This window comes from Leptodactylus fuscus, chromosome 5, assembly GCF_031893055.1.
Source record: "Leptodactylus fuscus isolate aLepFus1 chromosome 5, aLepFus1.hap2, whole genome shotgun sequence".
NCBI lineage: Eukaryota > Metazoa > Chordata > Amphibia > Anura > Leptodactylidae > Leptodactylus > Leptodactylus fuscus.
This window is the reverse complement of record NC_134269.1, coordinates 5,911,889-5,931,303: the sequence shown is the minus strand read 5'-3', so window position 1 is coordinate 5,931,303 and position 19,415 is coordinate 5,911,889. Positions and strand designations below refer to the sequence as shown.

Genomic DNA, 19,415 nt, shown 5'->3' with positions numbered 1-19,415 from the left:
GAGCCATAGCCTGAACTAAAGTTTGTGACAGTGTGGAAATGTCAGTGGAGGCTGCAGATGGAGACTGCTGCAGCAGACGCTCGACTGTGGCTAGGCGAGTATTCAGGCTGCTCACCAGATTCGCCAAATGAGCATGGGAATCCATTATGCGGCGGGGCTCTGGCCCTAATGTACTGTTATGGTTTGCTGGGTTTATTAAAAAAAACAAACAAAGGAAACCCAAAGGAGCCCGCTGAGCTCTGGACCACAGAAGCACACTGGTGTGAACAGGGTCTGACAGTTAGACGCCACTGCCAGCCCTCTACACACCCTAGTTCGCTCTGTACTATCACAGCGGCCTGTGCAGGTCAGAGCAGCCGCACAAGGACTCAGTCTAGACAGCACTTTGGTGCTAGACTGTCCACAATAAGCTAGTGTGCACACAGTGGCTTCCTGATGCACACCAAGCAGCTAACAACTAAAGTTTTCTTTCCTTTTTTAGGCAGTAGAGTTCTACCCTGAACTACAATTTCTGCCTAACAGAATTTCTAGCTAGCTATCCTGAGCACACGCAGTGCATTTGTAAATTGACATTAGGGCAGCGGGCTGAGGAACCTCCCTCTTTATAAAGGGAAAGGGCGGTCCACTTTTGGCCATGCCAGCTGCCAAAGATGGAGGTGGTTGGTTGACACGACTGTCAGTCACAGCCTGACCACACCCTCCGGCTGCAAGAGGGTTTAACCCTTGCTAAACCTGACTGCCGTCACAAGGAGGGAGTGACAGGCGGCAATACGCTACCGCAGAGGGACGGGCAGCGACCCGACCCCTCGGCCGTAGTTGCCGCACAGTCCTAACACATTCCCCCCTAAATAAAGGTAATTGCTAGCTAACCCTGCCTGTACATCTGTCCCTGTCTCACAGTCACATAGTTCACATTCACAAATTAATCGAATGTTAAATCCATCATTCGTCTAAATTGGAGGTCACCCGATTTCGTCAATTACTTTTTCGGATTTTTTTTTCAATGCCTCCATTGCTGTAGTTCCTGTCCGACCTCCCCTGCGCTGTTATTGGTGCAAAAAACGTGCCAAGGGAGGTGGGAGGGGATACAAATTTTTACTGCATTTGCCTCGTGGTATTCGATTGTAATCGAATACCTCAAACGGCCTGATATTCGATCGAATATGTATTCGATCAAACAGTGTTCGCTCATCTCTAATTATATAAGCATCAGACGGACTGAATATTTCAGTCTACATGTAAGACTACTAAATATTGTAAAAGTAAAAAAAAACAAACAAAAACAAAACAAAAAAACATTTAGAGACGGCTGTACTCATGACAAACATGTATTATACAATCACATTAGCTATCCTGTGTAGTAAGTGCCAGTAATGAATGAATCCATTTACTAAAATACCAGAAAGTTTTTGGTTTATTTTACCTCTCAAAAAGCACAGCAAAAAGTGATCAAAAAGTGAAAACCATCCCAAAAGTCACAAGGAAACTTCCAGGGAAACTCCAATCGGAAGACAGAATGTTAGGACTGTGCAGCAGGTGCGGCCATGGTATCATGGTATTCGGTCTGCTGACTGACATTGATGTCAGCCTATCGGCATCTGGCTTTAAGCACCTTGGCTGGCTGATCAGTCCTGTCTTCTCTCCATTTTAGGAGGCTCATTTGGATGCCTGGAGCTCTAGCCTCAAACCTAAATTGTGTGCACATCTGTGCAACCCTTAGTTGGCAGAATACTGTCTTAGTTAGGCAGGTAGGGGGAATTTCCCCTTTATGGGTTAAAATTGTGGGTACCCCTTTCCCTAGTCAGATTTGTTGGAATCTCCTACTTAGTTAGTCTGCTACCTGTGGTACTATAACTGCAGTTGGCCGTGGTGTGGGTGCGGCCCAGTAAGCTACCGGGAGCCCACAGTCTTAGTTTGTGTTTTGTGTTTGTACTGCAGTGCAGTAACTGCAAGAGTTAAGTATTCATTTTTGCGGCTGCTTTGTTCTGCAGTCGCAGTTTCTCTGAGAAGTTATCAGAGAACTCAGTGGTGTAACCCGACAGTGACGTGAACTGTTGGGCCTTGTTCATACCAGGGTGCCCTGCGGTTCAGAGCCCAGTGGGCTCCGCAGGATATTATTATTTAGTTTTTTTTTATATATCCTGCCAGTCATAACACAGAGCTTCTAACTATGCCCTATCACATTCTTCTTTCAGACAAATTGGACAGTGGTTACAAAGTTTTACCTCTTAGGATTTCAAGGCAGTCAACTGTTACGAAATGTTCTATTCTTTATGTTTCTCATTGTTTATGGTGCAACTTTATGCGGGAACCTCCTGATCATCACCCTGGTGTCCACCAGTAAGCTCCTCCACACTCCAATGTACTTCTTCATCTCACTACTCTCCATCAGTGACATCTTGTTACCCACAGATATTGTCCCCAACCTGCTCTACTTTCTACTAGTAAATGGAGGAACCATCAGTTTTATTGGTTGTATGTCTCAGTTTTATTTTTTTACTGTTTCAGAGGCATTTGAATGTCTTCTTCTCTCAGTGATGTCTTTTGACCGATACATGGCCATCTGTAATCCCCTCCGTTACTCCACCATCATGACAAGTACATTTTGTATTAAATTGGCTGCTACGTGTTGGGTGTTTGGCGGTGTTGTTTCTTTAATTGTTACTATAACACCAGCAAATCTACATTTTTGTGGACCCAATACCATTGACCACTTATTCTGTGACATTGTCCCTTTACTAGAACTTTCCTGTTCTGACACATTTATTGTTCATTTGGAGATTTATATGATGGGAATTCCAATTGTAATAATCCCAACCACCATCATTGTAGTGTCTTATACTTCTATTGTTCGGGCAGTCTTAAGGATCCCATCCAGTACTGGTAGACAGAAAGCCTTCTCCACCTGTAGCTCCCACCTCATTGTGGTCTCCATATTTTATTGGACACTTTTCAGTGTTTATGTTCTTCCGAAAAGTGGACAGACACGGGTTGTTAATAAAGTTCTCTCCCTGCTATATACTGTATTTACTCCACTGATTAATCCCATAATATACAGTTTAAGAAATAAAGACATTAAGAAAGCCGTACAGGAAACATTTCATAGGTGTAACAATTAACCCCTTCCCGATGTTAGGGCGGGCTGGGGCCTCTGCTGTACCATGCGGAGGCTCCCAGCCCCGCTCCGTGTTCAGTGCCAAATGACACTTCTGGTCCTTCGCGGAGGAGTGCAGGAGCCTCTGCTTGAGTCTGTGGGGGTTCCGGTCTCCCTATAGTGACAGGACCAGTACTTTGTGGGTCAGGGAGGTGAGTGGTGGGCCAGAGGCTTTTTAGGCATCATTCTGGCTCTGGTCTGCCGCTGGTTATTTGTTTCTCCATGGGAATCAGCTCTGCAGTGTTTTCTCTTATCTCCTGTCCCTTGTTCTCCTGATTGACTCTTGCATGTGCTTGACCCTGGCTTGCCTTACAGACGACTCTTTCTTGATCTCCTGATTTGGCATTTATCTGACCTCCTGTGCATGACTTTTGGCTTTTCCTGACCACTCCTGTCTGACTCCTGTTTTGACTACTCTGCAAACCTCCTGTGTATGACCTGGCGCTCCTGACTATGATTTTGCCTCTCCCTCCTATTACCACATGAACTCCTGTGTACTGACTCAGCTTTGCTTTGGCTATTCCTGGAACCTGCATTGACCTCTGGGTTACTGACTTGGCCTGTACGACTTCTCTACTTGCTACTGTCTGGCAAACCTCAGACTTCTTTCCGTGCTGACCAGCTCTCCTGATCTTCATGCTCTGACGTTAGTGTCTCTGGGTTTTCTGGGTCCTATTTTGCTAGGGGTTCGCTGGGTGTGCGGCACTGTCTGGGCGATTGCGGTCCTGAGTCCTGGATTTTACCAAGTCCAACTCCACCATCAGAAGCTCTGGCAAAGAACTCCGGGACCTCGTTCTGCTCTGGTTAGAAGAGTGTAGTACACTCAGGACTTTTTCTGCCTAGGGGCTCAAGGTTTCTAGTTGCACAGGACTTACTGTGATTATTGTTGCATCAGGTTCCTAACACCCAAATCATGACATCATATTAAGTAATGTTCAGCAAGGGGTTCCAACAACATGATGTACTACTTAGTCATATACTTGGCATAATTATATTAAGCTGAAACCCACATTTAACATCTGCTAAGTTCCAACATCAGGTGTTAACTCCTTATATGCCTTTGTATCTAATAGGTTGTTGTAACAGAATATACCCCTCCATTTGCTCCAGCCTGATGTTTGGGGGTGCCTATGTCTATTAGCCGCAGCCAACGATCTGACCAGTTACATCAGTCTGCCTCTTTCCTCATCTCTGGGCATCTTGCTTGATTTTACTTGATTATAATAGGCTCCTAGTCTATTTTTTGATCCTGTATACAGTAAAATACATGTATACTGCAATGTATCACATTAAGTCAGTAATCCGAAGATCACTGGTTAAAGCCCCCTGTTGGGATAAGAAAAAAAAAAAAGTACAGTAAGTGAATTAAAAATTTAATTTAAAAGTATTAAAAAATGTATTAATTAATAAAATACCTATGTAAAATAATTTATAATTAAAAATTGATATGATTGAAATTGATGTGAACAAAGTCAAGTGAAAGTTATTTTTGTCTGTACATTGTATCTTCTATTTTGTATTTTTTTTCACTATCTTGATTTTTGGCTAGAACAAGATAAGAAAGTAAAAATGAAAAATAATAATGAAATTGGTTAAATAGGATGAAGTGTCTCATCTTAATGGTTAAATGCCCATGATCAGAGTCTCTAGGTTTGTCTCAGACTTCAATCAAAGTTCTTGGTGGTGGTCAAGTGGTTGAACAGGTAAGGGTAATGGCATGTGAGGCAAATCACTAAGATTGATTAGGAACACGGCTCAACCGAATGATACAACAGTGTGGCAAAAGGAAGACACAGTAGCTGTCCTTCAGAGGATGGAACGGAACTGCTAATATCTAACACCAGGGCCCATTACATAGGGTCACCACTGCATAGACCCAGCGTGAGGACAGAGCTAACAGTGCCTTACTGCAGAGAAGGTCACAAAACTCAGTCTGTAAAATTCCCAGCCTATACAATGGTTCGGTCTCCCCAAGGATGCCAAAGAAGAGACAGAACCTCATCACTAAACATAATGACACTATAACATTAGCCATTCCACACATGTATCAATGGCAAGAAACACACAGTCCAATTGTGGACTAATTCAGTACAAATCAATGTACAGGTCGGGGCATAATACAATCTAACACCAACGAGGAGAGAAATTGTCTGATCAAAGTTGCCCAGATAAACATCTAGTTACCCAGGTGAAAGGGAGCCCTCACTGCTGAAAGATTGGCTCTACTAGCTTTCTCAACACCTAATATGAAAATGTTGAATAACGCACCTATTAGCATATAGAATCACAATAATAATACTAATAATAATTAGAGATGAGCGAGTACTGTTCGGATCAGCCGATCCGAACAGCACTCTCCATAGAAATGAATGGATGCACCTGGTACTTCCGCTTTGATGGCGGCCGGCCGCTTAACCCCCCGTGTGCTGGCTACGTCCATTCATTTCTATGCGAGCGTGCTGTTCGGATCGGCTGATCCGAACAGTACTTGCTCATCTGTAATAATAATAATAATAATAATAATTGCACTAAAATGTAACTTTTATTGGTATGTACTAAAAGCTAAAAAAAACCCTAGATAAGAGGGTGTTGAAAAACAGGGCTAAACGATGAGTGTGGCACCCTCAGCACAACTGCGGATGAATAGACTGTACATCATTAGTTCCATGAAAAAAAACTGGCTAAAGGAGCCCCCCTGTATGCCCCTATTCCTCCCCACTAGTATTGGACCAGGGAGGACTAGGCTGAGATTTCGACACTTCCACAAACACATAGGACACAATGAGAAAGATAGAACTATCCGCACTGAGCTCCAGAACAACAGGATCCAGCACTGCACACTATCATGTAAACTAAAGAGCATTGAGCTCTTGTACACACTTGGCCACCACAAGCTGCCTAACGCTTTTCCCCGGCGTTGCCGATTCATCAGAGGTAGATTACAGTTAGTGTACGAGCGCTCGGCCAGCTGTGATATCTATCTGCCACATTTCTATTGGCTAGACAATCCGATTGAGGTGATCCCACAGATTCTCGATTGGGTTCAAGTCCGGGGAATTTGCTGGCCAAGGGAGTACGGTAAACTCATCCTGGTGCTCCTTTAACCACGGACGTACACTGCGAGCTTTATGACACGTCGCATTGTCCTGCTGGTAGATGCCATCATCCTGAGGAAAAACAATTCGCATGTAGGGGTGAACATGGTCCACAAGGATAGAGGCATACTGGTGTTGATCCATCATGCCTTCCACAATGATGAGTGCACCCAGATGGCTGATGACACGTGGCTTCTCCGATTGGTTATTTAACATTGATATCAAAAGTAGGCGGTGGTCACATTAATATGACTGGACTTTGTATTAACTGGAACCTGAGAGAAGGTGCCAAAAAATAATAAACAACTCATACTTACCCATCCTAACCGTTCCAGGGCTCTGCCGGTGCATGCCATTTTCTTTCCCAGGTGTACCTGAGGTCTTCCAACTTCCACTGTGACCTCAGACACTGACTGCTGTAATTTGGCCTTAGCAGTCATGGAGGGGGAGGGAGTCAATGCTATCACATTTGATGAAAATGTCATGATATTAATGCTCCCCACAGGACCACTGAGGCCCCATAACAGCAGTGACCTGGGGCTGCTGATGTCACAAAGGCTAGAAGTCTCAGGGATTCCAAGGAGAGAAGATGGGAAGCCACAACAGATCCTGGAAAATTGAGTATAAGTTGTCTATTATTTTTTACACCTTCCACCACATAAGATAAGATAACCCTTTACTAGTCCCTCGATGGGGAAATTTCTGGGGTCTGAAGAATCTGAATAATAATTTATGAGTAAAAAATCCCCAAAATGTTGGGTTTGGCAGATCCCAATTGCTTCGTAAAATTTGTAACAAAGCTCCACTTAATAACCGGTACAATAAAGATTTATGAATGCCATCCCCTCCCCCCACCTATTTGTGGCTGTTTCTTAATGGTGAGTGATATAGCTGAGTTATATATACGTCTCCCCATATTTTGGTTCTTGTATTTGTCTTTTCTTACAGTCTTAAACTTTCAATAAAGTGTAACTTTGTACTCTACAATTATATTTATTCTTTGACAATTACAAAGTATAAAGTTTCAGTTTCAGAAGTTTCACTCAGTGAACTTGTAAGACCCCGGAGACACATGAGATCCTGGAGGTATTCCCCATAGTTCATTCTGATTAGACTGTATATATATATATATATATATATATATATATATATATATATATATATATATATATATATCACCTCTACTGACACAAGACGACACAAGTTGACTAGCCTGGAGCATATTCTTGTCTTCTTGTTTCTGTATCACATTGTATGGCTTAATCCTATTATTTGGCAATGTTTTCATTCAGAAAGGTTCACAACTATTTACAGGAACATCAAAGCCATTATACTAAGAGGAGATTTGGCAGAAAAATGGAACAATCCAATGTAAGTTATTATTTATTGATTTATTGATTGAAAAAGCAAATTTATAAAGAAATAGATCAAAATGTATCAATTTATTCTTTCCCTGTTGTTGTAATTGTTACAATTTTATTACTTTTATTATATTTATGAATGAATTATATTTATAATGTATACAGATACAGTCCTATGAAAACGTTTGGACACCCCTATTAATCTTAATCATTTTTAGTTCTAAATATTTTGGTGTTTGCAGCAGCCATTTCAGTTTGATATATCTAATAACTGATGGACACAGTAATATTTCAGGATTGAAATGAGGTTTATTGTACTAACAGAAAATGCGCAATATGCATTAAACCAAAATTTGACCGGTGCAAAAGTATGGGCACCTCAACAGAAAAGTGACATTAATATTTAGTACATCCTCCTTTTGCAAAGATAACAGCCTCTAGTCGCTTCCTGTAGCTTTTAATCAGTTCCTGGATCCTGGATGAAGGTATTTTGGACCATTTCTTTCTACAAAACAATTCAAGTTCAGTTAAGTTTGATGGTCGCCGAGCATGGACAGCCCGCTCTCAAATGATCTGAAAACAAAGATTGTTCAACATAGTTGTTCAGGGGAAGGATACAAAACGTTGTCTCAGAGATTTAACCTGTCAGTTTCCACTGTGAGGAACATAGTAAGGAAATGGAAGACCACAGGGACAGTTCTTGTTAAGCCCAGAAGTGGCAGGCCAAGAAAAATATCAGAAAGGCAGAGAAGAAGAATGGTGAGAACAGTCAAGGACAATCCACAGGCACCTCCAAAGAGCTGCAGCATCATCTTGCTGCAGATGGTGTCACTGTGCATCGGTAACAATACAGCGCACTTTGCACAAATATAAGCTGTATGGGAGAGTGATGAGAAAGAAGCCGTTTCTGCACGTACGCCACAAATAGAGTTGCCTGAGGTATGAAAAAGCACATTTGGAGAAGCCAACTTCATTTTGGAAACAAAGATTGAGTTGTTTGGTTATAAAAAAGGCATTATGCATGGCGTCCAAAAAGAAACAGCATTCCAAGAAAAACTCATGCTACCCACTGTAAAATTTGGTGGAGGTTCCATCATGCTTTGGGGCTGTGTGGCCAATGCCGGCACCGGGAATCTTGTTAAAGTTGAGGGTCGCATGGATTCCACTCAGTATCAGCAGATTCTTGAGAATAATGTTCAAGAATCAGTGACGAAGTTGAAGTTACGCCGGGGATGGATATTTCAGCAAGACAATGATCCAAAACACCGCTCCAAATCGACTCAGGCGTTCATGCAGAGGAACAATTACAATGTTCTGGAATGGCCATCCCAGTCCCCAGACCTGAATATCATTGAACATCTGTGGGATGATTTGAAGCGGGCTGTCCATGCTCGGCGACCATCTAACTTAACTGAACTTGAATTGTTTGTCCAAAATACCTTTATCCAGGATCCAGGAACTGATTAAAAGCTACAGGAAGCGACTAGAGGCTGTTATCTTTGCAAAAGGAGGATCTACTAAATATTAATGTCACTTTTCTGTTGTGGTGCCCATACTTTTGCACTGGTCAAATTTTGGTTTAATGCATATTGCACATTTTCTGTTAGTACAATAAACCTCATTTCAATCCTGAAATATTACTGTGTCCATCAGTTATTAGATATATCAAACTGAAATGGCTGTTATAAACACCAAAATATTTAGAACTAAAAATGATTGAGATTAAGAGGGGTGCCCAAACTTTTTCATAGGACTGTATATTTATTATATCACAATGGGAAGTTCTATTTGGTAATAACTAGTTAAAGGGGATTTGTATCCTAGGAATACGGATAGGTCATCACTATCAGATCAATGGGGTCTGGTACTTCATAGTCCCAAGTAATCTGTTCCATTCTCTGTGTGCCAAGTGTTGAGAACAGCACATATTGATTTTATGTATTCTAGCCTAAAACCACTTTTCTCATTGTAAAATAACTATAATAATGTAGCTTTGATCGGCTCCTACAACTTTCATGCACTGCAATACAAACTATAGAGTCCATGTATTACTTCCCCCATCAAATTGGCCACATGACAGCTCCTCCGGCTCTTCTTTAACTCATGAAATACAGTATAGTTTAAGCTTGCTGCGAAGGCTAAAGTCTAAAATGGGGTTCAGAGGATAGACAGCACAGTCCTAAATCAGGGGAACCACAAAAGAGCTGGCACCCAGGTATCCTCTCACTAATACTATTAGGTATTCTCCCTGCCAGTGGCAGAATATTGGGACCCACCTGTGGAAAAATTGACTAGGATGGCTAGGGCAGGAGTGAAGTGGTAGTAGTTACTGATAGTCAAGAAAAGACAGACCCCACCATCAAAGGGCAGAAATAAGAGGGTTCCCAGGGAGCTGCCACAGTCTCCATCAATGTATCCATACCTACAGTGCAACACAACAGTTAAAGATCTGCCAGTGAGGTGTCTAGGACTGGAATATCAGGGACTCCAACTAAACCAGTGGCTTCCCAAAACTAGTCTGCTGCACCAGTCTGAGGTTGAGTCAAGTTTCAATGAAGCCACACCAGCTTCCTACTTCAGCCTCCTACGTATTGGAGGTTGATACTGTATCTGTATACCAAGGTTTATGCAGCCAGGCAAGGTGAGTGGGGTCCATGGTGGCAGATGCAACCTAGGTGAAGATGTTGGGTTATCTCTGGCTCAAATTTCGAGCCTGGTAAGTGTATGAATTCACTCTGTGTTCTAATATTTGCCTGTACAATTGTCTTATGCAATATTTGTTCAAGCTTTATTGACAATTTTCTGAAAGTCTACTTTATTATTTGTAGACAAATCGGACTGTGCTCACAGAGTTTTTTCTCTTAGGATTTAAAGGCAGTCAACTTTTGAGGAAATGTTACTTTTTTTTGTTTCTTGTAATTTTTGCTGCTACAATATGTGGGAACCTCCTGATCATCACCCTGGTGTCCACCAGTAAGATCCTCCACACTCCAATGTACTTCTTCATCTCACAACTCTCCATCAGTGACATCTTGTTAACCACAAATGTTGTCCCCAACATGCTCCACATCCTACTGAATAATGGGGGAACCATCAGTTTTATCGGTTGTATGACTCAATTTTATTTCTTCAGCGTCTCAGAAGTATTTGAGTGTCTTCTTCTTACTGTGATGTCTTATGACCGATATGTGGCCATCTGTAATCCCCTCCGTTACTCCACCATCATGACAAATACATTTGCTATTGAATTAGCTGTTATGTGTTGGGTGATTGACGGTTTTGTTTCTTTTATTGTTACTATAACACCAGCAAAGCTACATTTTTGTGGACCCAATACCATTGACCATCTATTCTGTGATCTTGTCCCTATCATGGAGATTGCCTGCTCTGACACCTTCTTTGTCCACCTTGAGATGTATTTACTGAGCGTTCCTTTAGTGATTGCACCTAGCATAATAATTATACAATGTTATGTGAATATTATTGTGGCCATCTTAAGAATCCCATCTAGTACTGGTAGACAGAAAGCCTTCTCCACCTGTAGCTCCCACCTCATTGTGGTCTCCATATTCTACTGGACTCTGTTCAGTGTTTATGTTTTTCCAACAAAAGGAGAATCATCGAGTAAGATCCTCTCCCTGCTATATACTGTGTTCACTCCTTTGGCTAATCCCATTATATACAGTCTGAGGAATAGGGACATATGGAAAGCCGTACAGGATATAATTCATACATATATAACTAAGATGTAAATGTATATTTGATCTATTCTGATGCCAATCAGACACAACCACAGGGGGATCAACATCTTTCTTACTTCCATGTACACCTGCCTAGCACATTTTCTATTTCGAGATGGCCCCATCAGTCTTGATCCCTAGCATGCCTTTTAGTCCCCAGCATGGTTTCCATACTCATATCTGATCCCCGGCACAGTACCCACGCCTTTAAGGTGCATTCACACTACGGAACGCCAGCGTGTATCACAGCCGTACACGCCTGCGTTACAGCAGGGCTGCCGGACACTTCCCATTCATTTCTATGGGAGCCGGCATGCGAGCGCTCCCCATAGAAATGAATGGGCTAATTCTTTCCATTCATTTCTATGGGGAGCGCTCGCATGCCGGCTCCCATAGAAATGAATGGGAAGTGTCCGACAGCCCTGCTATACCCTGCTATAACGCCGGCGTGTACTGCTGTGATACACGCTGGCGTTCCGTATTGTGAATGCACCCTTAAATTGTCATCTTCAACATGTTCCCCTCCCATTCTTAGTTCAAAACATTGTATCTTTTTAAATCTTGTTCCTCAGCATGGTTCATGTCTTGGATCCCAGCATGGCTACCCCTCTCATTTCTGGTTGCTTGCTTGGTTCCCTTCTCCTTCCTAAATTCCCTTTACATTCCATTTACCCTTTTATTACTAGCTGACATGACATTTCATGGTCTGAACTTGAATGCCCCCCTAGGAACACCCTAAGAATGCTCATTTTGGTTTGGGGTATATATAAAACCTGTATGTTTCGTTGCCCACTTCCCTGAATTGTCCTGGCAATATTGGAACTATTGACATGTATGCTCGGCTCCTCTATGATCTTATATTGACTTTGACATGAACTCTCTACAGTACAGTGTGATGCCGCCATATTTCTTAATGTCTGCTTATTTCCACTAATAAAAATATATATTTTTTTAAATTTACAAATTACTTAGTGTTCTTTGTTAAAATTATATTCAAAATCAAGTTCTTTAAGATTTACATATATAACTACTCAGGAGATAATAAACCGTACATATACTGACGAGTAAATGGTGGGGGCTTCTTCTGTCACCCAGAATCCCCTCAGGCCCTAGTGAGGTTAGGATGGTTTTCTATTAGTGCTTAGCTAGCTGCAGTTGAGGGCAGTAGGTTGTGGGCATGCACCTTCAGCTGTCTGGGTTAATTAGTGGTAGATAGGCCACAACAGGAAGTTCATTGCCAATGGACCCCATTGCCCGAGATAAAGGCCTTCTTCTGTAACTGAACGTCCCCAATGCTACATCAGCGAGGAAACTTGGAATCCATGGCTAAAACATGCCCTGCGTTTTCCCACTGTTTCAAGAAAGGACTAAATCCCAACTTTTTGTGTCTTCATGTTACTTAGTGACTGAAAGAATCCTTCTAATTAATTTATGCCATGATCATTGCCCGTTCATCTGCCACTATGTCTCCTTTGTTCCACTCATCCCCACCATCAAAGGCACCCTGAAAAATCAGCATTCACAAGACTCACAGTAGAATCTGATTGAGTGGCCGGATGCTCGCTAGTACCATTTTTTGGGGGGGACTCTGGACCTTTGTTTGATGGTGAGGCATCGAGAGAATGAGGTGTGTAGAATTTGCCAGTGTCGGAGATGCCACCAGAATGATCAGGAGACTAAGGATGAGAGGCAGAGTCAGATTCATTGGGGAGGTGCGAGTGGACCCTTTGGGAGGAAGAGGCATAGACGAGAGCTATGAACTCTTTGCGTTAGGGTCCACTGAATATGGGCTTTGAGTTCCAAAAGAGGCTGTACATTTCCTGGGAACCTCAGATTTAGTCTTCGATCTAGTCATCATGAAAGTGGTATAGCATGGACAGATATCCATCAGTAAGGTAGCAAAGAGCCCATTTTGAGGTCCAAGCAGTTTATTCCAGGAAGACCTAACAGAAGAAGATACACCAGACGTAGGAAAGTATGCAATGTGAGGGGTAAGGGCAGGAGTGGCTGAGTAGAAGAATAGAGTGGTATCTACACAGGGAGTTCCAGGACGTGTTGTAGAGAGAGTTCAGAATCAAGAGGAAAATCACAAGAGTGAAATGAGGACAACTTTGTCCCCACTCACAGTCCTGTGGAGGAGTGAAGTAGCTGGCCAGGTGAAATGTTGGGCATTCAGCCGGCTGAAGATCCTGGATGGAGTCTCTGTGTACTGCTGTAAACACTGCATGGCCTAGAAGTAAAATGGCAGCGGCACATGCAGTTGCTTGTCGACAGGTAGGAGCGGGCCCCAAGGAACACAGGGATCGACTCCAGAAGAAAAGCAGGGAGGATTCTGGCAGTCTGCAGAAGCAGCAGTATGTATTCTGGGTGCCTGGCATCTTCAGCGGGGGTAGGGAAAACCGCACAGTTTCCCACTTAGCAATGGCAGCGTAAGGGGGAGGGAATAATGGCAGCTGCAGGTCGTGGCAGATCTGCAGGTTCTGGAGTGAGCCGAAGGAGGTCAGGAGAACAGTAGGAGGGTCTGATAAAGCAGTAGCAGAATCCCAAGGTAGCAGAGAGAGACAGTAAGTACACAGCCAGGAGGAGTGGAGTAAATCACTAAGAGTGGCCATCTTGGTCAGTGGCTAGGCTCTGCTCCCCTATTTGTGATAATTTTTTTTTTTTAAATTGTCGGCCAAAATGTAAACATTTGTGATCTCTTGTATATCATGCATATGGTCTGATTTAGGCTAAGGCCCTACGTTGCAGAAACACATCATCATGCTGCATTTTTTTGAGCCAAAGTCAGGAGTGGATGTAACAGAAAGGAAACGTCTAAGATCTTCCTTTTGTGTTTTTCATCCCTTTTTAATTCAATTTTGACTTTGGCTCAAAAAACGTATCAAAATGTGCAACAAACAATGCTGCATTTCCACGACATGACTTCCATAGCCTTAGCCCCTTGCAGATGTCCATAGCACACTGACCCTTTCATTTCTTTGGGCCCGTACACATAACTGTGAATGACACGGTCATATTTGGGCTGACAGTCCAGGCTGAAAAATATGCAACATGACCGATTTTGCGGTACTGCAACCATGTGTCCCCATGTGCCGCCTGTGCCGTTCATTCATGGAAGCTGGCTTTATGGTGATTTTTCAGGTTTTTTTTTTTTCCATGTTCCTAGTTCAATGTATACCTTATAGTAAAAATTCCATATTGTCAAATTGAATGCATATGCTTATAAATTTATGCGCTCTCCTGTGAGTAGTAAAGTTAAAAATCCAAGTCAGATTGAATAATTACATACCACCTATAACCAGGCTTCCCAGAATCCAGCTTATGTCAATCTAGGTGTAGGGCCCCTAGGTATCCCTTGTCCTTTCCCCACAATGTAGACATTCATATCACACCGATGTAACTGAGCCCTTGTTGGCCAGGGAATGCACTTTTACAAACTTGTTGCAATGGGAAATGGTAGTTCACTTGTATATGTTCAGGTACACCTCAGTATCAGCAGCGTTAAGGAGAACAAGTGTCCCTCAAAAATGCAAGGAATCTTCAAGGTCCTTATGCATGAAACAGTTAACTCATGACCATTCTGCTCATAATAGTCCAGCTGTCCTAAGGACATCAGAATAACAGACTCCAGAAGTGCTGGAACAACTTAGAAGCTTTGTGTCAGACTTCAATCAAAGTTCTTGGTGGCGGCCGAGTGGCTCAGCAGGTAAGGGTAATGGCATGTGAGGCAAATTCACGAAGATCGACTCGAAACACAGATGAACCGAATACAACCGAATACAACAACATGACAAAGGGAAGACACAGTAGCTATTCTTCAGAGGACAGAACAGAGCTGCCAATACATAACACCAGGGCCCATTACATAGAGTCTCCACTGTATAGACCCAGCGTGAGGACAGAGCTAACAGTGCCTTACTGCAGCGGATATCACAAAACTCACCCTGTAGTAAAATTCCCAGCCTAAAAAACAGGGGGTAACTGTCATCACATTTTTATGAAAGTGTCATGAGGTCAAAGTTTCAGCAGTGACCTGGGGCTGCTGATGTCACAAAGGCCAGAAGTCTTAGGGATGTCAAGGAGATAAGACGGGAAACCACAGCAGATCCTGGAAAGTTGAGTATAAGTTGTCTATTATTTTTTACACCTTCCACCAAATAATATAAGATAAGATAAGATAGCCCTTTACTAGTCCCACCATGGGGACATTTCTGGGGTCTGAAGAATCTGAATAATAATTTATGATGGGAAAATCTCAAAAGTTTCCTAAAATTTGTAGCAATTCTCCTCTTAGTAACTGGTACAATAAAGGTTTATGAGTGCCACCCCCCCCCCCCTCCACACACACACACACACACACACACACACACACACACACACACACACACACACACACACACACACACACTCCTATTTGTAGCTACTTCTTAATGGTGAGGGATATAGCTGAGTTATATATACGTCTCCCCATATTTTGGTTCTTTTATTTGTCTTTTGTTACAGTCTTAAACTTTCAATAAAGTGTAACTTTTTACTCTACAATTACATTTATCCTTCGAAAATTGCAAAGTATAAAATCAGAAGTTTAACTCGGTGAACTTGTAAGACCCCGGAGACACATGAGGTCATGGAGGTATTCCCCATAGTTCATTCTGATTAGACTGTATATATATATATATATATATATATATATCACCTCTACTGACACAAGACGACACAAGTTGACTAGCCTGTAATTCTTGTCTTCTTGTTTCTGTGTCACATTGCATGGCTTAATCCCATTGCATTATTTGCCAATGTATTCATTCAGAAAGGTTTACAACTATTTACAGGAACATCAAAGCCATTATTCTAAGAGGAGATTTGGCAGAAAAATGAATCAATCCAATGTAAGTTATTATTTATTGTGATAAATCTCATTGATTGAAAAAGTAATTTTATAAAGTAATAGATTGAAATGTATCAATTTATTCTTTCCCTGTTGTTGTAATTGTTACAATTTTATTACTTTTATAATTTTTATGAATGAATTATATTTATAATGTATACAGATATATTTATTATATCAGAATGGGAAGTTCTATTTGGAAATTATTAGTTAAAGGGGATTTGTATCCTAGGAATAAGGATAGGTCATCACTATCAGATCCATGGGGTCTGGTACTTCATAGTCCTAAGTAATCTGTTCCATTCTCTGTGTGTCGACTGTTGAGAACAGAACATATGGATTTTTATGTATTCTAGCCTAAAACCACTTTTCTCATTGTAAAATAACTATAATAATGTAGCTTTGATCGGATTCTACAACTTTCATGTACCACAATACAAACTATAGAGACTATTATTACTTCCCCCATCAAATTGGCCACATGACAGCTCCTCCGGCTCTTCTTTAACTCATGAAATATAGTCTAAGCTTGCTGCGAAGGCTAAAGTCTAAAATGGGGTCCAGAAGATACAGCACAGTCCTAAATCCGGGGAACCACAAAAGAGCTGGCACCCAGGTATCCCCTCACTAATACTATAAGGTATTTGCTGGTCCAGTGGCAGAATATTGGGACCCACCTGTGGAAAAATTGACTAGGATGGCTAGGGCAGGAATGAAGTGGTAGTAGTTACTGATAGTCAAGAAAAGACAGACCCCACCATCAAAGGACAGAAATAAGAGGGTTCCCAGGGAGCTGCCACAGTCTCCATCAATGTATCCATACCTACAGTGCAACACAACAGTTAAAGATCTGCCAGTGAGGTGTCTAGGATAGGGTTGAGACGATCTTGAGATTTCAGGATTGATTTTAAAATCCGATTTCCGATCATTTTTCAGCTGATTGCAATTGTGAAATTTGCTCGATCAGAATCTGATCTTTTCCAATCCTGATTGCTTAAGCCGATCTTGAGATAACCTCTGACCTCGATCCCCTGGAAAGGATCGGGATCAGAATTCCAATTGCGATCGTGAAATTTACTCGATCCCCGATTGGAATCCGATCTTTTCCTATCCCGATCGCTCAACCCTAGTCTAGGACTGGAATTTGAGAAACTCCAACTAAACCAGTGGCTTCCCAAAACTAGTCTGCTGCACCAGTCTGAGGTTGAGCCAAGCTTCATTGAAGCCACACTGGCTTCCTACTTCAGCTTCACAGGTATTGGAGATTGATATCTGTGTGGCAAAGATTATCCAGCCAGGCAAGGTGAGTGGGGCCCATGGTTGAGCTTAAGTGTAGATGTTGGGTATCTCCCAGTCAGATTTCAAGCCTGGTAAGTGTATGAATGCACTCTGCGTTGTAGATGGTTGGGTTTCTAATATTTGCCTGTACTATTGTCTTATGCAAAATTTGTTCAAGCTTTATTGACAATTTGCTGAAAGTCTACTTTGTTATTTGTAGACAAATCGGACTGTGCTCACAGAGTTTTTTCTCTTAGGATTTCAAGGCAGTCAACTTATGAGGAAAATTTACTTTTTTTTATTTCTTGTAATTTTTGCTGTTACAATATGTGGGAACCTCCTGATCATCACCCTGGTGTCCACTAGTAAGATCCTCCACACCCCAATGTACTTCTTCATCTCACAACTCTCCATAAGTGACATCTTGTTAACCACAAACGTCGTCCCCAACCTGCTCTACTTACTACTGAATAATGGAGGAACCATCAGTTTTATCGGTTGTATGACTCAATTTTATTTTTTCAGTGTCTCAGAAGGGTTTGAGTGTCTTCTTCTTACTGTGATGTCTTATGACCGATATGTGGCCATCTGTAATCCCCTCCGTTACACCTCTATCATGACAGGCACATATTGTATGAGGTTGGCTGTCATGTGTTGGTTAATATCTTTTATAGTTTCATTTATTGACACTTCAACACCTTCAATGCTGATCTTCTGTGGACCGAATACCATTGACCATTTATTCTGTGATCTTGTCCCTATAATGGAGATTGCCTGTTCTGACACCTTCTTTGTCCACCTAGAGATGTATTTACTGAGTATCCCTCTAGTTATTGTTCCTACTCTAATAATTATACAGTGCTATGTGAATATTATTGTTAACATCTTAAGGATCCCATCCAGTACTGGTAGACAGAAAGCCTTCTCCACCTGTAGCTCCCACCTCATTGTGGTCTCCATATTCTACGGGACCCTGTTCAGTGTTTATGTATTTCCAACAAAAGGACAAGTATCGGCCATCAGTAAGATATTATCCATGCTATATACTGTGTTCACTCCTTTGGCTAATCCCATTATATACAGTCTGAGGAATAGGGACATATGGAAAGCCGTACAGGACATAATTAATATGTATATGACTTGGATGTAAATGTATATGTGATCTATTCTGATGAAGTCTTTAACTTTTCAGTTGCCATTCCCTCCCATTCTTAGTTCAAAACATTGTATCTTTTTAAATCTTGTTCCTCAGCATGGTTCATGTCTTGGATCCCAGCATGGCTACCCCTCTCATTTCTGGTTGCTTGCAGGGTGCCCTTCTCCTTCCTAAATTCCCTTTATATTCCATTTACTCTTTTATTACTGACATGACATTTCATGGTCTGAACTTGAATGCCCACCTAGGAACACCCTAAGAATGCTCATTTTGGTTTGGGGTATATATAAAACCTGTATGTTTTGTTGCCCACTTCCCTGAATTGTCCTGGCAATATTGGAACTATTGACATGTATGCTCGGCTCCTCCATGACCTTACATTGACTTTGACATGAACTCTCTACAGTGTGATGCCGCCATATTTCTTAATGTCTGATTGTTTCCACTATTAAAAGTATTTTTTTTAAATTTAATTTAAGAATTACTTAGTGCAGTTTGTTAAAATTATATTCAACATCGAGTTCTTTAAGATTGACCTATATAATAAAGTTTAACTTAACATTGAAAGAGTTAGGCCTGGTTCACATCTGCGTCGGTAATCCGTTTGTGGGAGTCCACATATGGAAACCTTCGCCGCCTGGACTACCAAACGAATTGGCAAGCAGTGTGCAGTGACCACAGACCACATAGATTATAATGGAGTTGTGTGCTTTCCGCACGGTCTCCGCATGGAACATGCGGAC

At 41.8% G+C, this 19,415-nt stretch overlaps 2 protein-coding genes across 2 annotated transcripts; both read left to right on the top strand.

The window, feature by feature from the left end:
* The first annotated feature begins 650 nt into the window (after positions 1–650).
* On the top strand, positions 651–3,119 carry LOC142202307 (olfactory receptor 10A7-like). The gene is made up of 2 exons (XM_075272371.1): positions 651–659; positions 2,196–3,119. Exons 1-2 carry the CDS (start codon positions 651–653, stop codon positions 3,117–3,119), a joined length of 933 nt encoding a protein of 310 aa, XP_075128472.1.
* Positions 3,120–13,591: 10,472 nt separating this feature from the next.
* On the top strand, positions 13,592–18,666 carry LOC142202302 (olfactory receptor 10A7-like). The gene is made up of 3 exons (XM_075272360.1): positions 13,592–13,624; positions 17,494–17,541; positions 17,737–18,666. The coding sequence occupies exons 1-3, from the start codon at positions 13,592–13,594 to the stop codon at positions 18,664–18,666; spliced, it is 1,011 nt and encodes a 336-aa protein (XP_075128461.1).
* The last annotated feature ends 749 nt before the right edge of the window (positions 18,667–19,415 follow it).